This window comes from Cygnus atratus, chromosome 1, assembly GCF_013377495.2.
Source record: "Cygnus atratus isolate AKBS03 ecotype Queensland, Australia chromosome 1, CAtr_DNAZoo_HiC_assembly, whole genome shotgun sequence".
NCBI lineage: Eukaryota > Metazoa > Chordata > Aves > Anseriformes > Anatidae > Cygnus > Cygnus atratus.
This window is the reverse complement of record NC_066362.1, coordinates 23,613,773-23,636,878: the sequence shown is the minus strand read 5'-3', so window position 1 is coordinate 23,636,878 and position 23,106 is coordinate 23,613,773. Positions and strand designations below refer to the sequence as shown.

The 23,106-nt window shown below is 37.4% G+C and overlaps 1 protein-coding gene across 1 annotated transcript in view; it reads right to left on the bottom strand.

Annotated features, from left to right (window-relative positions):
* Positions 1 to 2,806: 2,806 nt before the first annotated feature.
* WASL (WASP like actin nucleation promoting factor) overlaps positions 2,807 to 23,106 on the bottom strand; it is a 49,796-nt gene continuing 29,496 nt past the window's right edge. Inside the window, exons 5-11 of the mRNA XM_035559376.2 lie at positions 20,325 to 20,348; positions 15,166 to 15,334; positions 12,449 to 12,491; positions 11,910 to 12,063; positions 7,669 to 8,186; positions 6,915 to 7,023; positions 2,807 to 5,518 (exon numbers count right to left, since the gene is read on the bottom strand). Coding sequence (XP_035415269.1) covers positions 5,457 to 5,518; positions 6,915 to 7,023; positions 7,669 to 8,186; positions 11,910 to 12,063; positions 12,449 to 12,491; positions 15,166 to 15,334; positions 20,325 to 20,348 — 1,079 coding nt within the window. The 3' untranslated portion in view covers positions 2,807 to 5,456. The remainder of the gene's footprint in view (positions 5,519 to 6,914; positions 7,024 to 7,668; positions 8,187 to 11,909; positions 12,064 to 12,448; positions 12,492 to 15,165; positions 15,335 to 20,324; positions 20,349 to 23,106) is intronic.

Below are 23,106 nucleotides of genomic sequence, written 5' to 3'. Positions count from 1 at the left end.
TTCCTTTCTTCCTAGCCTGATAAGAATTCTGCTTTATCTGATAGCTTGCATTAGAATAGGGGTAATTCATAAAGAACTATGGTAAATTATAATTAATAAAATCATAAGAACTATTCTCTCCATAAGCAGTAACCCACATGTGACAGGTCATCTGGCTGAGGAACACATCACCAACGTAATGTGCTATATTCAAATACTTTTCTAAGAACACGGAGTCTGCAGGGAGACCTCCTGCCAAGAAAATCAGTAGTTCCCTCTCTAAACCACAGTATGTCTGCCTTTCAGACACAAGTGTTAGAAAGGTCATCTAGAAATATGTCTAAAACGTATTATTTGTTTGGCAAAATGTAGGCATGGGGGAGAAACAAAAAGGTCCAAGCACCATTTACTACACTTTTCATCCCAGAATTATATTGATTTCACATATGAAAAGGGCAACATGTTGCATAGCTAGGACTTGGATGCGATGCTGGGTACTAATCAATAGCATGCCCATTTCAAAAGAATACCCAACAGCAGTATCACAGTCTATACTTTCTCTTTTATGTGATCTGGACACCAATTATGGTACAAAGACCTTGCTATTTGCTTTTGTACCAGATAATCCACTATTAGCATAGTTAAAAATACCAAATCTGGGCCTGACCACTGTTTAACATAACTGATACAAGAGTGGTGTGCTTGCTCTCCAGAAGTACTCTTATTCTTACACATCTTGGGAACAGCAGGTAAGTTTCAGTAATCTATTCGGTAAGGATTAGGGTGTTAATTGTATAGTAGCATCCAGTAAAAATGAGGTGGGGGCTGAGAAAAAGACACAAGCTTCTGAGCAGTCTGTGTACCCTGAGCATCCAGGATAGCCCCACCTCACAACAGAGGGCTCCAAATCCAGCTCAGCTGCTCTGGTAGTTGCCTGGTTTTTGGCATCAACATTTGGAAGAGCCAACTGCTGATTCTGAGTGCCTGCCGATGGCATTTAAGCAAATACTTTGTGTCTGATATATGATACAAGCATTGTATTTCTTATTCTCAAGCTTTAAACTCCAGATTCTATTGTGCCCCCCAGCTGGGGCATACAAAAACATAACATTGGTTATTGCTTTTTTAGAACTTCCTCTGTTTTTTATAGCTTCTGAAGCTTTTTCTCAGAAAACCTTACACACCACCAATCCTGAAGTAGCAAGTATAAAATTCATACTGCTTGAATAACAAAACTCAGAAGAGACAATTAACATTCAGAGAGGGAAAAACGCAAACAAAATAACGGCTTAAGAAGTTTGCTCCAAAAAGACCCTAAAAACTTTTCAGAGCACTAGCAAAACAGACTGTGTTTGTCAGTACTAACAGATAGAACACAATAAATGCAAAATATCAAGATTCTCCATTGCAAGTACACATTAAGCTGTTCAAAGCTGGGCAATTCCAGCAGGCATTACCCAAAACCCCACTAGAATAAAAACTCGAATAACTGATATATCACTATTCTGGCTCATCTGAGCAGGTTGCTCTGCAAATACTGTAAAATCCAGCACAAAATAAAATTTATCCAAAAAAAAACCCTATTTATATTTCAATAGCAATGGAATGATTCTATTTCTCTCTTCAACACGTTCACCCTTTTAAACCAGTCATTTCAAACTCATGTTTTATTTCTTCAAGCAAAAAATAGATGTACTGTAATAGTTTGTAGATATAAAGTCTCCCCTGTAACTGTGCAGACATCCTCACGCTTTTGAACACCACCTTAGAGAATGGGGCTGGGCTGGTGTCACTCAGAACCCATCTCAAACCTGCACATTAAACCTCCACAGCTTCTGTTCCAATTCACATTGCCCTGTCCCTTTTTTGCTCAGAAGAAAACTTCAAGCAGCAAACAAATACAGAGCAACAGGCATCCCTACTGCTGTGCTAGAGGATAGCTCTGGCCCTTGAGAGAGGTTTAGTATCTTCTAAGCTTCCCTAACCCATTTACACTTTTCTATAAATAAAGCTGCTTATCACTGTACTTGAGCTTCAGGAGCTTTAATTAGACCAGGAATTCCTCTAATGATTAGATAGAGGCTGTTGCAATGGATTAGTAAGTCTTATAAACAAAAGAACATCTCCTTTTTCCTCTTTACATACATCTTACTTAGAAAAGTAACCACTGACAAATAAAAAAAAGAAAAAAGCTCTTTTCAAACATATTTTTTAAGCTTCTGTTCATGGAGCAGAGAAAACTTTATACACTTAATCAGCATACCCTCTAAGCAACAATTTCAACTTTGTCTTCCACTTACAGCCTACACATCAGAGCAGTAATAAGCTTCAGAAGAAAGCACACACTAGATAAATATTTCAAAATGCCAGACTTCGTGTGCTTTAGAGGAAACCAGGCTGAAGCATCCTAAGCCCAAGCACTGCAGCATACAAGACAAGGACCTACATCTGTAAAAACCTCCTAAGTCGCAGCATTCATTGCGAAGAGTTAACTAGTTAGTATTCATTCTGGATTAGCGAAGCCTTGTTTGTTTGACCTTGAAATGTTGCCGTATTATTGCACTTGCCTGCAGCAGTAGCTGTTTCCAGAGAAGCTGCTGAGCAGCTGTCAGATGTGCCAGGAGCACAGGGTGTCACATTCTTACTCATTGTGTTTATTCACTAGCACAATCCAACTTTCCAGACATCAAAACTGCTGTGATTTGACAGTCGCTATTTACTGCTTTGTGAACTTGGCTAGGCAACCAAAATGACTTTTGAAGCGTGTAAGCAAGATGTACATCTATTTTAAAAGCTGCGCCACAATTAGCACTTAAAAACCACACAGTTTTACACTAGTTGGGTCAAATTAATTTTATTATGCTCCATGATGAATTGCCACCAGTGCAACATCCTATTCACTGTACATTTCAAAAATTCACATACTAAAAATTTCAGTTTGATAAATGGAAAACTGAATGATTGAGAAGTTCTTACGGATTTCATACGTACAAGTGGCTAGCTGATATTGTCTATGCACATAGAGTGTTGAAATACAAAAGCCTCATGCTAGTTTGTTAATTGCTAAGGCTATCTGGACACTCATTTAACCAGAATATACGAGAGGCCTTCATTACAATGTTTAGCAACAATGCACCAGTATCATGAAATGCTATCTTCTGCTCGTAGTGCAAGTGGCGGAGTGCTGAAGCATGCAGTTATGACTAACTTAACTGCCGTTGCAGTCCTTATGCCCCAAATTTATCATGTACATACACTATTTTAAAGTAAATATTAACCTGGACACCACAGAATATGAGTGTACTTTCTGCATGAAGAAAAAAGAAAATGAAAAACCAGAAGCTTTCTTTGGCCAGTATCTACAAATTAAAGTTTTACTCAATAACATAACTTCAGAGCTCCCAAAACCTGGAACAGAAATTTGATTAATGAACTGTGATGCTTAATTATTAACTATATTACAGAAACTCCAACTCGGGGAACATAACAGCTAAACATATCTAGTAAGTAGCATGTTAGGAAAACCTCTAGGCCTCATCTGCTTAATTTTAAAATGCCCTATATGCAATAAAAAAGAGGGAGCAGTACCAGAACTTATATGAAAGCCATACAAATATTTTCCTTCTACAGGAGTTCTTAACTCCGCTGCCATTAGCTACCCCTGGCTGCACTTGCGCTTGATCCAATGCTCAAGCCGTTACAGCAGCAAAGCTCGTAGGAAGTGTTTCCAGCAGCAGAGTGCAGTAAGAGTTACCGCAAGGAAATTACATCACTTGGAAATAGTTTTTCCTAGTGTTATGTGCTTAAATTACTCTCGGAAGGAAGTTAGCATCCTCTGAAAAATGTAACTACAACCTTACCCCTCCCACTACTTTTCAGCAACTTTCCTTTCTTCTCACATAACTAAATTAATTTGCTAAAGACTAGGTTATAACTGGGTTAGAAATCCAAGCCGTATCATGCAGGTCCAGCCTGTCAAGATCAGGTCATCGCTGGGTTTCAGTCGATACAATTCCGATAACTTAAATTGAGTTTGATACCTTGACTACAGTCCATGGCCCAGGACACTATGCATTAACTATGCTCCAAATATAACTGACTTAACTAAACATTCTGTGTCAGTGTTTTTAGAAAGATTTTCTACCTGAAAATTACAGTAAGTACAGTAATTTATGCTGCAGATATTAAATACCTGCACAGCACAGATTAGTATTTTGTAATAGGCAGATATGCCAAGATTTACTGCACTATAAAGTACAACATATAAACGTGTGAGCTGTGAAATGAGAATTCCATTTTCTGTCCACTTATTCAAATAGTACTCTTGTGAATAGGGTTCTTGATCTTCATCACAACCCTTGGTCTTAAAGCCAACGTATGAAAACAGAATATTGCCATAAAGTTCAGTATGTAGTCAAACTGTACATTGTGAGTTAATGGCTTTCCAACTTTTTGGATGTAGGATTGGTGCTTTAGCATTTGTTATGTACCATAACGCAAAGACTGCAAAGTAATCCCACTTATGTTTACTTTATTAGTACACCAATGCCCTACAAATTTAAAAAAAAGTAATTAAACATTATTGAAGCAAGCATTAAACGCAGCCCTTCAGCCTGAAAACCACATAAAAATGATTTAAAAAATAAATCAAACTGTAGCAATTGCCAGTCTCCAGTATAGCCCCCAGTAATTTACATTTCTTCATTCTGAAAGACAAGAGTTGGAAAAAAATAGGACTGAACTGGTCTGCATCAAATATGCCTTTATCACTTACAACGTAAAGCCACCCTGTTTAACCTCAGATACACAGTTCCCTAATTATAGTATTCAATTACTACTGCCGTTTGATAGCAGTCAGTATTGCTACAGTTAGGGCAAGGTAATCTTCACAACTAGCTGTGCATTTCTGTTGTGATTTTGTTTTACGTAAAGCATACTGCTAAGATTTGAACTGCAATGTTGTGATGTATTTGAAACCATGCAATAGTATAAACCAGCCTCAACATTCATGTAGCACTGCATTTGAAATGAAGGGGCTAAATAAACTAAGAGCTGCATCACTTAAAGAACATAGTGCTATACTAGGTTTTAATAAGAAAATTTAGATACAGAAAAAGTAGGGTATGAAAATAGTGTTTTCCTTCTTGCATTACAACTAAATTACATTAAGGTTTTCGTCAGTCTCACATATTACATTTAAACTCCCTTATTGATGGAATGGAAAGTATTCACATGTACATGATCATCCAGGTGTAAACTTGCACACATTAACAGGGAGTAGCTTTGTAGAGGATTATGACAAACCTTTACAGATTAAATGAGGTATTGCACAGATTAATAAAAAAGCAAAAGGCAACAAAAATATACAGCAAATTGGTAGAACATTTACATGATAATTTTACAGAATCCATAGACAGAAAGTAGTGTTTAGTATATCATTCACCTTAAAAAATATATATATATAATATAATATATGATCAATCATCCCATTCGTCGTCATCTTCAAAGTCTTCTTCATCATCTTCATCCTCATCTTCATCTAAAAAACAGGAAAAGCAAGTCATTGCATGCACCAAACTAATATGACAAAAGTGCTACCAATTTCGCCCACAACATTCTGAAAAAGAACAATCAGTTGAAGGAGGTCAGGACAAGGCACCTGGTAATATTATATTTTAAGATTGCTAGGCGTGATGTTCAGTTTAGATTGATACTGGTTGAAAATTACGTTTCCTTTCTCATTCCCTTCCCCAGGTAGGAAATTTTTATCTTGTTTTCTGCTGAAAGAAATAATCAAATTCTCATGTCATACTTACTATTACTCTTTTTTTAGAGAATGTGAGATGTGAGAAAGGCTAGCTTGTTCCAGATTGAATTTTAAACTTAAGATGGATTAATTTCTAAAACATAAGAACTGTTTCCCCATGTTTATTCTCTAACAGGATTTTGGTTTACTGTACAAACAGATAAATATTTTTGTGAGCTAAAGACTGTTGTGGTTACTGGAATATTCTGAACTGCACAGTGCACATCAACTTTAACATCAATTTTGTTGTTAACTTTATCCAGCCTTCCACTGTTTTTAATTTTAGCATGCTACAATTTTTAAGTTACGATACATATAAACTACTGATTTGTTAGGCAAGAGCACTCCCCCCTCCAGAAAATGGTGTATTTAGCACACTTCCGATGTTTAATTTGCATAAAGCACCAAAACTGGAGATTACCACATAGGGACACAAATCAAACTGCGTTTAATGGTCAAATGGTCTGCAGACTGCAAATGCAGGTCTGATACTAATGTAAGCTCTGGAAGGAAAAAAATAATCTATCAAAGCAGAAGAGGTGTAATTCAACAGCTGCACTGTGGCTACTGCACTGCATTTATTTTATTTTTTAAGCTGTTATTACAAGGAGAGACGCAAATCTTCCATCCTTACTTCTTCCAAGCACTCAAGACTGAAGAAGCAGTTCAGTACTAGTATGGGACTTGTCAAGTAACACTAGTTATCTGTTTATCATCCAGCAGGTGGCATCCAAAGCACACTTGGAAGCTACAGTTAAATTTTAAGCACATGAGCCTCTGCAAGAGCCCTGGCTTCTAGAAACATAGTATTAAAACCCTTCTTTTCAAAATATTATGAGGAAAAAAATTAATCACATCTCTCATGGGCAAAATAAGTTGTAAAAACTTTTTATAGACGATACTAACCTTGATTAGTAATTTTAAATTCATTATCACTGCAAACTACTATACACCAGTAATTCAAAGTGGCACAAAGCACCCACTTGAATCATCACTAGAGATCTGCCTAGAGCATTCTGTATTTGACTACATGCTGAAAGCCATGCTTTTTCCCCCAACGTTTTATGTCAATAGAAATGTTAACACTTGAAAATCTGATGCCTTGAAATCAGAAAAATTCCAGACTTACCTGAAGAATGAATGGCTTTGCTCCTTTTCTGCATAACTTCCATTAATGCACCCACAATTCCTGAGGTGGGTGCAGGTGTAGGTGGTGCACTCTCCTGGCCATCAGATACCTTGGAAAAAAAAAGTTATGATGATACAACAAAAGTTATGATGGTACAATTAAAAAAACAGAACATATGTATTTCTAGAAGAAAAACGTAAAATTGATGAGTTTATGTTCAGCCAGAAAGAAGAGAGAAACTACAGTTTCTTTAGCCCAAGCTAAGCTTTTACTTATAAAAAGCTGAACTATTCTCTTTTGTCATATAGTACAACTTTAGTTTGTTAGATTAACTTTTTAAAAAGTTAAGTAATTCTAGTGTTTGCCTTCAAGTACCATTACTGCTGAACTCATCCCCTGCAGTTGTTTAGAAGATTTTACTGAAGCATTCATGACATCAGCAATCTTTCATCGTAGTTCTTGCAAAAGTTCTTTACAGCTGTGATACTGTGGTATCAGTACTGTAGGATTTATGCTTAAAGCTTGACTGAAAAGCGAGAAATGATTTTGAAACAAGAATAATTTCGTTCATCAATACTCATCCATAGCCAGTACACATACTGAGCATTTTTCCAATAGTATTGTTTAGAGTATTATTTCGAAAACTCAGTGAATTATGATAGAGCCCAAAACAAAGCCACAAGTTACTACTGATATTGGAGTACTGCAGCCATTTGCAACTCCCAAAGGACTTAGATGAGAAAGTTTTACTCACAGATTTCAGCTGTATACCCTGTCGTATCTGGTCTAACAACGCATCTCTTCCTGAGCAGGACACTGGTCGACTGTTCTGTTCTACTTTCTTTAACTGGGCTCCTTCTCTGATTTGATCTAAGAGTGCTGCTTTGTTTCCTGCAGGAACTGGAAGCGGGTGATCGACCTCTGAAGGAAGGCCGGGTGGCGGGGGAGGACCGGGAGGAGGTGGAGGAGGAGGCGGCGGCGGAGGAGCAGACGACCCACTTGGTGGTGGCGGCGGTGGAGGAGGGCCGGATGGCGCAGATGATGAATGCACTGGTGGTGGAGGAGGATACATCCTGTTGGGAGGAGGTGGGGGCACTGCCGCACCTGGTCTAGATGGAGGTGGGGGTGGAGGTGCTGCTGTTGGAGCTCTTGAGGGAGGTGGAGGTGGCGCCCCTCGGCCCCTAGCAGGGGGAGGAGGGGGGCCTGAACTATGGGGAGGTGGTGGTGGAGGTGGCGGGGGTCCTCCTCTGCATGGCGGTGGTGGAGGTGGAGCTGAAACAGCAAAATAATTTACAGTTACATGATATTCAATACTCACAAGTCTTTCAGAGTCTGGCAGAAGAAGAAAAAAAGGGTCTGCATTGACTTTTGCAAGGATCTCTGTGCATGTACAAGTTTTACCAACTCTGAATTAAGCTGAAGATAGCTGGACATAAGCTATGCTTACATGAATACAAAGTAAGCTGAATATAGCCCCTATATATGTCATGTATTTTGGAAACTCTCGTAAAAGCTGCAACGCTGCAGGAAGCAAGTGCAGTACGTAAGACGACTGAAGTCACAACACTGGCTGGGTCATTAATTTTAGTGTGGTTAATGTCCTTCATAATACAAGTGTATCTTAAGTCAGCATTTCAATTTCCCGTGACAAAATGCAGAAAAATATTCAAAACACTGAAATTTTGCTGAACTAGGCCAGAAGAAAAGTGAAAGAGGCTTTAAAAACACACTTAAAATGAAATACAGAATTTCCACTTCATAGGCTATCTATTATTTGATTAGGGAGTAAAGGCAAGGTGCTTTTTGTTTGTTTTGTTACTGGAAGATGATGCTTCAAAAAATACTAATGCATTAGAATTAGGAATAGGTGGGATACAATGCTGAACATACTCTCTCACTGTGTTTAACTCTATGCCTTTGCCTCCTTAAAACACAGCCTAGCAGCAACTGCGAAGCCAAACAGTGAAGTGGCATTGTTGGTAACAGCATTTCAAGTTAATAGTGACAGACCAGGGAAAAGCTTCAATCTAATGAAGCAGTTTCCTCCATAGACAACACAAAAGAGAAGCAAAACCTCATCTCTCTTCATCAACTATTGCTTCAGTGTAGCAGAGTTGACTTCCTCTGTGCGTTGGCAAATAAGCCTATTTTTAAGAGCAAAACAAACAAACATTATCTAATACTCATTTAGGAATACTGTCCTTCTAAACAATGTGAATGTTTCTTTTACTTTGTTGCAATGAAAGAACTCATCATGGTGTTTCTAAACCTGTCATAAAAACCTGTTTTATGCCATAAAAACATGAGGATGATCTTATAGTTCTGTACCTTATTCTAGGTATACAGACAAATTGAGCTTGAAAAAAGTGGCAGTCATTAGCAAACATACCTTTGCTCAATCTTTATTTGCCAACAGCAGCTGCTCTGAGATAGGCTTGAAAAATCTGAGTGAACATATATACAAAATTCTGTCCCACCCAGTAGAAAAAATTCTGTAGATCAGAATTTACTGAAAATTTGTTCCAACAACATTTATGGGAAGGACTATAGGAAGAGAACACCTTCAGGGTTTGTTCAGCACAGGATCACTTCCATATGATTTGGCCTTGAAACGTACTTGCTTTGCTAATGGCATTTTAAATAACACAGTTTCATTTCCTCTGCCATCAAGCACCTAATGGCTTGTGGTAATGTAAGTGGTGTGGCTGCTGCCCATCACTACTCAGTTATATGACAGCACCCGGATTATTAAGAAAGTTCACATTTGATTTCATGTGCTTTGATAACAAAAAGGGTATTACCCTTAAGATGATGCTTCTTTACCTCTTCTATCCTGTTACAAGCTGAGAAAACAGTCTGTCTGTGCTGGAAAGCCCTAGAAGAGCGATTTTGAGGCAGAAGGAGAGACACCGTACCTCTTTCCCTACTCATCTGAGACGTACCCCTTCATCTCCTCTCAAACTTCATATATTTACAGGAGAAATACTGCCAACATTCTTGATTAAAAGAAAATCAAGAACAACCACAAAAAATGTACCTCCCCTTATTGGTTGATAAGGGTGTTATTTCCTTCCTGGCCATTGGAGGCCAGTATTTTCAAGTCTTACTCTGCAAGCACTAGAGTTTTCCTGCATTACTGAAAAGATGCAACGTGATCCTACTCCAGAGTTTGTGGTGCCTGTAGATTTTGAACACAAGGCTTAAGTTTTCCTGGGGGGAAGGATTTTTATTTGCATCACATCTAGAGCAATATGGCACCTCCAAACTGTGGAAATACAGTTCAGGAAGTTGGATGTTTGTTTTTCTTTTTTTACACACTTATCTGGACTGAAGTGAAAAGAAGGAGGAGCAGCAAGGATGGAGAACCATTACCTCATCCTCTCTCCCTTCCCCCCAAACAAAAAAGCAGCAAAACAAGAAAATAATTTATTTTTTATAAGTGCTACACAGCTATTAACATAAAAATTTGTACAACCTTCTGTTGATGGTATTGTCACTAAAAAACAACCAACAGTACCAAAGCTAGGGAAAGGGCAGGAAAAAAAAAACTATCACAACAAAACAAAGTGTCTGTAACTCTCTGAACACTTAAGCACAGAAATTCTTGCAATAAAACAGGAAAATGTGTTTCAGTTGAGAAAAAAACACTTCAAACAGCAGTAAAACCTACAAATCACATAACTGTGGACAAAACCACTGAAATACTGTTAATATTTGTGTCTACCTCTACCAAAAAGCATAGAGGTAGATTATTATCATGCACATTAAAGACGAGGCAGCTTTTCTTTCAGTTGTATACATGCAAGTGGACACAACTTGAAGTTAATAGACACATAACAGGAAAATGGCATTTTTAAAGTATTTTAAGCCAGTCTTCAGGCTCCAAGGCAAATCTTAGTCTAACTTAAAGATCAACAGTTTTAGATCAACAACTCTGTACACATTTTAACAGAGTTAAGATTATATAAAAAAATGACAGACTTGTTGCTGAGAAAAAAGCAACTGAAATTTTGCTTTCAATTTATCTACGAAATTTGACTATAATTTTTAGTATTGCAGTCAAACAGATGTCAACTAAGTTTTTTTTGTCTAGGAAGAAAATCACACAGCAGCATACGCTCAGATGACAGCTCAAATACATACCATTCCAACGTGGGGGACCTAGGAATAAATGTAACAAGTCATTGTACTCTGAACTTACATCTATTCAGCCTCTCAAACAATTTATTCACCAGTTTCAAACTGCTGTAATTCCAACACAATTTATTTCTTGTTTCTCCTGAGAAGTGGTCTAGGTAAATTTTTAGAACTTTCATATTGGCAGCCTAATTTTCAGATTGACTTGCGATACTGCAGCAAATGCATCTAACACATCAGCTGAGATCACATTCAAAGGTTAGGCAGGAAATAGCTTATTTGAGAATTATCTTGCAGCAGAAACCTAAATCAGATCTTCCTCATCAAAACTAGTACTTTTTCCTTTAAACTAGAAAAGCTTTCCTTTGTTTTAAATAATATTTACATAAAATCTGCAGGTCTCTAGCTTTTTTCAAGGCACACATTACAGTGTTGGCAGGGTAGAGAGACACCACACACATCTGTCAGCCATGTACTACTACCATATCTGACAACAGCAATATTGCTTCTAAGGTTTTAATTTATTTATAAGACCAAGATTATAAATAAATATGCAACATTTGCAGTCTGAAAAATCTGTATGGAATACATGCATAGCTTTGCAGTTAGACTAAGTGTTACTGGCAATTATTTAACTGACATGGGTCCAATCCTATCCTTAATGAGAAAGTACTCATGCGTGGGCATTTTTACAAGGTGTATGGTGTACAGAAACATGAAATTCAATGCATCTGTGGTGGTATGAAATCCAGATTAAGAAGATGATATATCAAGAATTGCTCACCAACAGTTTCTATTCCAATCCTTAAGACAAAAAACACCTTTCAAAATTCTGTGCGGAAATAAAAGGACACCTACCTTGTCTGCGCAGTTCATTTTTAACTGCTTCCACACCTCCTGTTTTTTCAATGAAATCATATATGACCTTTGAAGTTTCTTTGTCTTTTAGTTGAGCCTCTGAAATTCCACACAAATCAAACAGGTTTTTCAGTTCTGGGTCCAAGTTATTCACCTGCAAGTCACATACATTAGTTTTAAGCAGCTTGACATAGAAGTTTTTAAAATATAACTTGTAATGGGGAAAAAAAATGATACAGTTTAGTGGGACAGCTAAAACAACTATATGTCTCTGAGTTGACTTTTCAGTCAGCAAGGTCTGTTTTAAGAAAGTAAAGTACCTTGCATATCAACTTAAGTTTTAAATATTTTGCCCCCAATCCCAAATCCCTCTTATTCCCTTCTACTCCAATGTCTGTTTGAATCCCATAACAGGATCACACAATTTGTAACTAGTCTGATGTACAGTTAACTTATTTGATTCCAATCTTCAAAATTTACATTAAAAAGCCGCTAAAGCTTTAATCATCTGGTATCTTGAAAAACATTAAATTACTTACATCGAAACCTGTGTTTGGATCCCAACCAACATGTCCAATGTGTCTAAAAAAGCAGAAAAGTCCATTTAATCAGCGTAAAAGGGACCTTGTCAACTAAAATAACTGGACACCCAGCTAACTGGATTAATACCAGATTCTACCTTCAGCCCAGTAAGACACTAAGCAATTCTTACTCCTCAGTGCTCCACTTGAGAAAGGAATAACAAAACCTCCAATTATTCCTATGTTCTATCATATCAAAAAGACCAAGTGGCGAAGTAGTTTCCCCCGTTAGGGTACATATAGCCTGTGGCAAAACCTTAAGGCTCCGTGCCACCCTGTGGTACGTACTTATGGAGATGGAAGGACTGCACATAGATCAAGGGTGGAGTTTAGTCTTCATAGGCAGACCTGAAGCTACTGTTAGTACCAACACTAAGCACTAGGTTTTTTTATTGAGGAGGCCCCACATTCAGTTTTTGGTCTTGTTATAACTGCAGTTAGTTGATTACTTAGTTCAAAGGGCAAGAAGGAAAGTAAATGGTCTGCTACAGAAAAAAGGAAAGCCCTCTGTTTTGCCTAAATATTTAAACGTTTTTTATTAGCAAAATATGGGATGATTTGTCAATTAATGTATTATTCTGGATGATAAGCTGGCTTCACATAAATTAGACATTTAGTTACAATGGATTAACTGTTTTTGGCAAGTTAATAGAAATTTAACAGCAAATAAAATTTTACATATACATCTCTGCATACCTATATTAATTTCACAGTGCTCTTTCAAGAGATTGTATGTGATTCAGAGATTATTGCACTTAATTGGTATTAAAGATTATATATCTTATAATCAATGTTAGTATTACTTCTCATTTATTTTTCAACCCTCAAACAGAGGGAAATAAGTTACTTGGATACATTGACTAACATATTTTCACAGGTCTTTTAAAATAAAATGTGTATTTATTAGGAAAACTGCAATTCTTATGTTATTTAGAAGAGCATATGCAATGTCACATTAAGCGTAGTTTGATTTTTATTTTATTTTTCCTAAAAGCACTAGAAGTCAACATCTGACTAGCAGAAGCAATTCCATAATTCTACTTCCGATTGCAACTTTGTTCTGGCATAAGTAGTAGCAAATGTTGGTCTTCACCGGTATCACAGATCAAGCTGCATACAGCTTTTCCTAATGGCATGTTTGCTAAACATCACCAAACAGTAATTTCCATATGTTTGTACAAAAAGAGCAACTACAACTATTTTATATAGTAAGATGATACTCTGCTGTACTCTACAGGAAACTTAACTAGACCTTAATTGGACCAACAGAGACTTTCAAGCTTCTTTTCCAAAGGTTTACCATTTACAATTTGAAATTACATTTAAAGCTAGTCTATGTACAAATCTTGACATAGCCTAGAATACATCTTTTGTCTGAACTTCATTAAATACTTTATCTTATTCTCAGCTTTTCTAGAACTGTTTTAATATTCTGTGAATGCACATAAAGCGTCCCACAATTATCAGAACCGAAAAGACAAGTGCAACAAATTTTGTTTATATCTGCACCACTGCACACCCTTCCACAAGTATTGATCAGAGGTAAGTTATACGAATGCAAATCTTTATTTGCAGTACTGTCCACCTACACTGACGTCTGCATCAGCAGAGCTACAGCAGTGACCAGCTACGAATCAGTATACAAGTTTCCTTATGTCTCTCTTCATCCTTTTCTTCATTGTTTGGTATTAAGTGACATTAATAGATGTCCCTTCACCAATACTCATGTCAGAAGAAACATGTTTGAGGTCTGACCTGTCTAAGCACAGTCTGAACAGGGATGCATTTTAACCCACCTCTCCTTTTGTTCCCTGTGCACTCTGTACAGAAGACTCAAAACACTGCAACAACATTATCGTAACTAGTAATACTGGCATTACTTTTACTGAATTTTATTCTGGAAAAGCATGTCAGTGGAAGCGATGCAAAATAATGGTTTGAAAGAACAAGACTTTCATTTGGCATGTAAATCTCATGCTGGTTTTCCAACACTTCACAGAAGCTGATCTTTCCCATAACTAACTAGAGCTCTTTAATGTTACTTTAGCAAATAAAGTACACTGATTTTAAAAGGCAGAAAATTAAGTTGCCAAATTATAATTCAGGAAAAACAATAGTTAATTCAGTAAGCTGACCAAAAGCAACTTTCATCAAAGTGAAGCTTAAAATTACAGATAACTAAAAGAACAAAGACATCTAAGAAATACTCGAAAAAACAACCTGTTCCTAAAAGGTATATACATGCATGTTGTACTTTCATCACAAGGTACGGGTACGAGCCCGCATACCAGAATAATTAAGTTTACAAAGTCAGAGATAATATGGCTATGTCATTGCTGCTGTTATGACAAGTCAGGACCTGTTTGACAATGCACAGTTAAGCATGTATAGCTGTAAGAATAACGGAGTTTAAGAGTTGACCATTGAGGATGAATTTAAGAGGAGTCTACGCTGAGCTGACAGCTTAAGCGAGGCATATTTATACAGCTAAATTAATTTATTTTAGGACAGCAGGTTACATTTTACGTACAGATTCAGTAAACTCTCACCTGTATCTAAATTTTTAAACCCAGCAACATGCCAACTAGCATTCATGGTAGGTCAGTTTACACACAATGGTAACACATTTAAAACCCATGTGTAATTGACAAAACTAAAAGAAAGTCAGTCCTTACTGGAAGTTAGATGGTGTTCCAATATCTGCCTTTGTCAATCTTCTCTTTTTAGTTTTTCCTTTCTTCTTTTCTTTGGTATATGAAATATTGTTGACTTGTGGAGTATAAAATCTGTTAGTTGTAATTTCTGGGTTTTTGATATCAACAGTTGCCATTGGTAGGTTTGGGCCTGTGAAGATAAAAGAACAGAACTTTTAATAACATGTTTCAACAAAGCTGTATTTAAACAATATTTAACCAACAACTTCTTGTGTGTGCGTGCGCACGTGGCAAAATGCTTGTACTGTAGCCACAGCTTTATGTACCACATGCATCTGACTGGGTCCTGGATGTCAGATGCATAATTATAAGTTATTTACTGAAGAAAAAGAGGCATTGCTAGAGCAGAGAAACGGCAAAAAAAAAAGCTAGAATTCTGTTTCCGCAAAATTGGCAAAGAAATTAATTCTAAATTAAAGGGTTTTCATGTGCATAGAATACATGAAATGAGACATTAATATATGCACTTGTACACAATACCGGTATAACTACCATCCTAGATGAGACTTAAAATTGAGTGCCATGAACAGCAACACCCAGCATGCCACTACGTTTGGCAGTACAATAAATGCATCTTAAAGGAGAGGGAACCTTTGCTTAATAAGCATCAGGTGGGAATATTGTTGTCTTCAAAGATATGACAGCATTTATAGAGCTATTCAGGAGTTCTTATTTCTTTTTGACAGGTTTGGAAAACAATCCAAGTCCCAGATGAAAAACAGAGCTTGTGACAGTAAAAGCAATACTAGAAACAAAGTAAACACTCTGTGAATTATGTTCTCAAGCCTTGCTCTTTGTTATAAAGAACTCTGAATTACTAAACTTGTTATTTAAAATGTATCTGAATTACACTCCTGCCGATTTTAGCATTCTAGTATTATGTTACCTTTGTAATATTATAGCAAATAAACATACCTAGAATATTTTCCACTCAGATTTTTTAGTTTTGATGGCAAGTAACTCTTGACATAAGGCAAGTGATAATGCTATTTAAATACTATGAGGCAATTCATGCATTTTTCATGTGTGTATTTGCACACATACGTATATGTGTAGTTTTAAAGAATCCTGCTAAAAGAATAAGCAATCTCATTCTTCCAAAACTGAAATTAAGCAGGTCTACTTAAGACCAGTTTGTCCAGAAGTAGTTTGAAAAGCATACTCTGAGTTACTATTTAATGGTTAGCAATTAAAATAAGATTCTCGCATCCAACTTTACTGGGTGTACGATAAAAATGTTGACTAAGTTAAGTGAATCAGAACCTTATTTTGATTTTTTGATAACTGATATTTTTTATATTTTTTTTTATATTGATTATTCAGAATTATCCTACGCATTCTGAAAGCGCCAACGAGCTGTTTTCACAGTCCAAGCTCTGAATTAAAAAGGAGAAGCAGACAATGAAAGATAAATTATCTGACGTTTGCAGCATAACACTTCGGTGGGAAGCATCTAGTACTGACCAGAACAAGAAACATGAACAGAAACAAGACACAGGGCTAGGCAAAACTCATCTAAAAACACGACAACTCCTACACTCCTGTGACAGTCTTAGAGGACAAGTTTTTAAAACTGAATGTAAACTGCAGGACCAAGAATTTCTAAAGTTTTTTCTACTACAAAGAAATGCTTTGATCTAGAGGTGCTATGACCTAGACAGCTATCCTTTGAGAATACAAAACACAGACTGACCACGTAGAACTATGCGCAATTTGTGTTGTTAAAAGTGCACTTGAAGTTCACATAATATTCAACAGTTGGTGAATTTAATCAACCCAGAACTTAACAATGTGGTGTTAAACCAACCTTCAGGATGAATTGAAAACTACAGTTTCACTAGATTGTAGAAGAAAAAATACTGTAGGAGTTGATTCTCACTTCAGTCACCAATATTATACCTTCTCAATATTACAGTGATATTCGTAGTTTCAAAAGCTATACTGACATTCAAGAATAAATATGTACCTTTGCACTGAGAACTGATAGTGAGTTCCTGATATTCTTCTCAAGAGTCTCAACTCTTTAAATGCAAAAAGGCGTATTTGCAAGGACTAAAGTCTTAAACTGACTGTAACTGGTCTTAACAAGTATAAAGAAGCAGCCATTTGCAAAATAAAGTTTTGTTCAGCTGAGCTCAAATTAAGGACTGATTGCCTAATTCCTTGAGTCTAATAATATTCGCACCAGAGACCACAGCAAACTCTTCACGACGAAAGTTATTCTTACCATCAGGTTTACACCTCAGATGTCCACGAGGGATAAAAGTACCTTGGAAAGAACTGTATTCTTCCAGAACTGCCATATTTATATCCAGTAAAATTTTTCCCATCAAAACACAAGCACCTTCCCCATCAGGTACAGACAGCTCAATAAGTGAAGATGAGAGAGGCATATACAGCTCATCGTTAGGAAGCACTTGACAATACAGTGGCCATAGGCATCCACTGGTATCAGCATCTGTGACATCTTCAGAAGGGGGTCCAGAAAATGTAGTACAGAACATCTTGAAATATAAATTCTATGAAATTCTCTGTATTTTAGAGCCACTGTAGACATCTGTCCCTGACTACTGACAGCTCTACAATAAATGCAAACTGTTCTAGTTAACAGATGAAACAATTCTGTCACATGGTTCTTAAAGATTCCCTCAAAACCTAATTCTGACAAATCCTTATTTCATCCAGAACTTCACTAAGAGATGAATTCGACCACAGTAACTCCTCGATTTGCACAAAGACCTAGCTATAACAAGCCAGTAGAACACAAATCCCAGGAAATTACAGGGTAATACATTTTACATAACTCTTAATGCCAATTTGATTTTAATCCTGCAATTCTAAAAAAAAAAAAAAACCCTTAAATCTGTACCATTGTAAACGTCATACAAAAAGTAAGAGCACTTTTTCTGTGCAACTCCCCATTTATTTCAACACATGTAGAAAATCCAGACAATCAAGCACCACTAAAACAAAATTCCCCACAATACTTCAAAGCATGGATTTTGAGTATGGAAGTGTGCCTGTTCTTGTTTTTCAGATTTAAAGATAATTATGTATTGATACATAGTACATACAAAAAAGGTGTTCCCTTTTTTCCCCAAAATAAGACAATTTTACTTATATGGGGAGTATAACAAAAGCCAGATGACCCTACAACAGTTTGTTTGTTTTTTTTTTTTGTAACTCCTCTCCTGTTACACACTGGTGGTATGTATAGTATAGACCAGCTCTAGACTGAACTCCAAATGCTGCAGCCTGGAGGTCACAGCCAACGGAGGCTCTAACCTATGCCCTCAGCATGTCTCACCTGAGACTACAGCGAGCATGACCACACCTGTCAGCAGAGAAGGCAGGCATCACAGCATTCCAAAGAACCAGAAAAGGAATGTATACAGATCATGGAAGAGCCACAGATGTCCCAGCAGAACAGTTTACTAAAAACCAGAGTTCTGGCTAGTGATTATAAACCTGAAACACTGAGCATCAGCCTGTGTTTTCCACCGAATATTCAGGCTAAGTGGATGGGATCAATTAATGCAAGTTCAGTACTTCACTATTTTTCTCAATTTTTTTTTTTTTTGCCTGAGGTCTGGTTGGTGGCACTGCGTGGTCATCACCGCTTTTCTTTTTGCTCTGCAGACATCGCTACCAGGAATGAACTTCTAGGTGATGGAAAGCAAATGTTGCTCAAGATGGTCAACAATTAATTCTGAGCTCCCAAAGCTCAGAAAACCTAGTAGATAAGACCAGACCGATAATAATATGATTGTTTCAAAACTAAGCAACCTAGTCACCATTGAATGAAAGGATACTAAAAATGCCTGGGTTAAGCTGATGATTGCCTGAGCTTCCTCAAAATTAATGTTTATGAAAGAGGTGTATTAATTTTTTGAGAAGTGTATTGCATGGAGAAAGGATATCTGTGGTTCCCATAATTCAGCATTAGTTAAGGACTAAGTATTTTGGTGACCTACTGCGACACTTGGATGTCTTGGTTAGAATAAACTTAAGACCACCTCCTCAGACAATAGGGGTTCAGGGACCCCTAGACGATCAGATGGTGATATTCCTGCTCAAGCGAAAAACAGGCATCAACAGAAATACCAGCGGAGAAATCACTTTTTAGCTTGTGTGGAGTCATAATTAGATCAAAGACTCCAAACTTGATATTCACTGATGTGCATTTTTCACTTGATCTAAGAATAAATGGTAAAATTTTGGATAAAACTGATACATAGTTTTGACTTCTTCCTTGAATTTAATGATGATGTTCTGAGAAATCATAGAACAGCTTGGGTTGGAAGAGACCTTACAGATCACCCAGTTCCAACCCCCGTGCCATGGGCAGGGATGCCATCCACAAGATCAGGTTGCCCAGGGCATCATCCAGCCTGGCCTTGAACACCTCCGGGGATGGGGCATCCACAACTTCTCTGGGCAACCTTTTCCAGTGCCTCACCACCCTCAGAGAAAAGACTTTCCTCCTAACCTCTACTCTAAATCTCCCCTCTTTTAGTTTCAAACCATCTTTTATTTTAAAACCAGAAAGATATTCATGTCAGTAAGATGTACTCCCAAGACAAATAAATTCAAATATTCTCTTGTGGGAAAAAGAAGTTTACTCTTACAAACGTATGACACATTACTAAAAGGCTAAGTTACAGGGTTAGTCAGATAAACAAATTAAAACGTCATGCATATTTTATGAAATCAATTACGATTATGCCCACCTTTAGACAAATACATTAGCTTTGAATTTCAGCAATGTTTTGTAGAGCAACCCTTTATAGGTATATTCTGAAGACCAAGCAGCAAATGAAAGACACAAAGCCTTCTTCACAGCTTAAGCTGAAGGGCCTCTGTCCTATTTACAGGAAAACATACCCCTCTCCAAAAACATCCTTTACAAATGCCAGCTAAGCAGCCACAAATCTTCCAAGCTACAACTAAACAAATACCAAAGAACAGAAACAAAACAAACATACTAACCTCCAGAATATGAGTTTACTGCTTTTGCTACCACAGGACTATCCTGAACAAGTCCAAAACAAAGCTATACATAAACCGTAAGTGACAGCAGTAGGAAAAAATAAAATGCAGTGTTCATGCAAAAAGCTTACCATTTGGTGGGTCTCTTCTTTTTTCTGTTGAAAAAGAAAAAGAACTATTTATTCATAGGTATCACAGGGCAAATTCATTCTAAACTTTACTTTCTTGTGGCACTTTCAGTGATCTTGAGCTGAGACCTAACAACCCGTTTTTAAAACCTACTTGTTGAACAGTTGAAAGAAGTTAAGCACTATAGAATTATGAAAACACATTTTAGATAATTAGCACTGATTTGAAGCAAGCCAACTTGGAGCATAAAGAAATAGCTAGTGAGTCGATTTCAGACATTTTGACTACAAAGTAAGATGAAACATTCAAAAAGCAGCTGTTTTGGTACAACCTATCAAAGCAAGATTTTCAAAGTATTATGGTTTCTGATTTCCTAAATGAGATTGTTCCTTCAATTTAATTGGAAATACTTTCATACAGTAATGTTCTCCCACAAAGCCAGATGTACTTTGTAATTATTTTTGGTTTTATGTGAAGAAACTGGGACACAGAAGCACAAGACACTTCACCTGTTACCCAGCAGCTAACTGAACAACATCGAACAGAACTCAGACCTCCTTATGATATTTTATTCACAAAGCCAAACTGTTTCACAGATCATGAAGAATTTGGTTTGACAGCTTAAAATGTAGTTGTAAGCATTTCATACCTCATTAATCTCAGCCTGTAATGGTTAATCCTCCTTTGAAGGAGACTTCCCTCTTACTATTTGTTCCTATACACCTCAACGTTTACCCAACCTGCAGCCTTCCTTCAAAACACAGTTTTGAACAAAAACAGTCCAGTTAAACTTACACCACTTGTGTACCTACACAGATATTCAGAAGGCTTCTGATTTAGCAGTACCATACATGCAAGCATGGTCTATCATCTCACCACACAAAAAACCATGGCTCTATATAGACGAATGTACTGGAGTATCTGAAATGTAACAGGGCCTCCTAAGAGCTGAAGAAGAATTTTTAAACAGACATTTTCATCTTCAACAAGTCCTGGAAAAACTGCTAACCCGTTGTGTTTTTCAGACACAAGCATAAGGGGAAGGGAGACAGTGCTTACAGAGATATTCTTGACCTTGTCCTATCAATGTTTAAAAAACAAAATCTAAAATTACAGGTGAGCAACACAAGTCAGCCTCACATGCTGATGATCTTCAGCTGGGAACAGAGAACCTCCAAAAGAAGATGACCAAAACCCTTTGAGAATCTTCTTTTGCTGAGCAAGCCTTCAGAAGATACTTGTCTCTCAGTTCAAAGAAAATTAGTTTTAGAGGTGAAAGGCTGGGGGACAAAAAAGGGGCTTTTTGGCCAAATATTGTGTTTTCTCTTCCTGGAATATTTAGGTTAAGAATCCACTCATGTTGGACTCCAAAAGAACCTGCTCAACTTTTGGAGTATAACTGCAGTCCTACCTAGGAAGCATCAGCTCTGAAACTGAAAAGGAAAGTGCAGGACTTAGGGCAAGCCATTTGGCACAGGAGGGGAAGCGGGCAAAGCAGTAGGCATTCACAGGAAATGTTAAGTGGCCTTGTGCCAAATCATGGCAACCTACTAAAATTTTCATTAGGAGAAAGGTCAAGAGATAAAATAGTGGAGAACAAAGCAAGACACTTTAAACACTTCCCGCAATTTTTGCTGGGTCTAGATAAGAATAATGATTTGTGGCCAAAAGATACTAGATCTGTTTTTCTGTGGTTTCCACTGCAGACTAGGAAACAAAAACTCCTGTTCTGAAGTGCCGATGACCTCACCAGAGGTCTGACAGAAGATGGAGAAGCCTACTGATCCAAAAGATCAACTTCACCAGCTGCCTGTGTCTGAGAAACCCTGTTCTCATCAGCATGCATTCCTGAAAAGAGATCTCTGAAGTGCTCAGCTTGCATCGGATTCAAGTCTCAGCAGAGATGCCCTTGCCTCCCAGGCAGTAACAGTACCATTTAGTACATATTCAATACCCAGCATGAAGTGCATTAGGAAGGGCAGCAGGAGCTAAAAGCTTGTGGAGGAAGCAGAGAGCTTCAGAGAGGGCTAAAAGAGCTCCCACCCCTGAGCTACAAGGTGCCAAAGAATCAGACAAAAACTGAAACCTCCTACTTCTGAAAGGCAGTTAAAAATAAAGCTAAATTCTCTCACAGCGTGGAACACACACATTAACATTTCTGAGGCAAGATGATAAAAAAATAAGAACAAATGGTACCTACATGCAAGTATACCCAAAATGTGAATGGACTATACTGACAGGCCCAGAGGAGAAACGCTGTGTTCACCCTGCTTACTGGGGGAACTATCTGGGATCCGTTTAGGAAGTAAATGGAGCGATTATTTAAGTGAGTCTACCAGAGAAATTAACTAAGTATGGTAATTTCTTTCTAACCTATGGTTAAGGATTTAATGAGTTTTTTAAAATCAAAATTTAACTAGATGAAAAAACAGCCTGGTATTAAAATCTCTCTCTCTCATTCTATTCTCTACTGAATATTTTGTACATTTGTAAACTCTCATACATTCTCTGTTTGGAGCCCTACTTTCACCTCTGCTGAACTCCAGATGCACTTACTCAGGAGTTGTCTGTATACTGACTGGAACACACTTCATGCCAAGTGAGGAAGAGCAGAATACTGTTGCCTCTTCTTGCAGCTGTATGATATTTCATATACTAGTCTCAGCACCAAGACAATTTTCTGAGCCAGAACTGCTGTTCTTGCTGCCTTCCTGTAACCTGAACTTTCCAGAAGACTCCTGGTAAAGTCTCCTAGCAAGCCCTGAATGGCCTAACAGGCTGCCA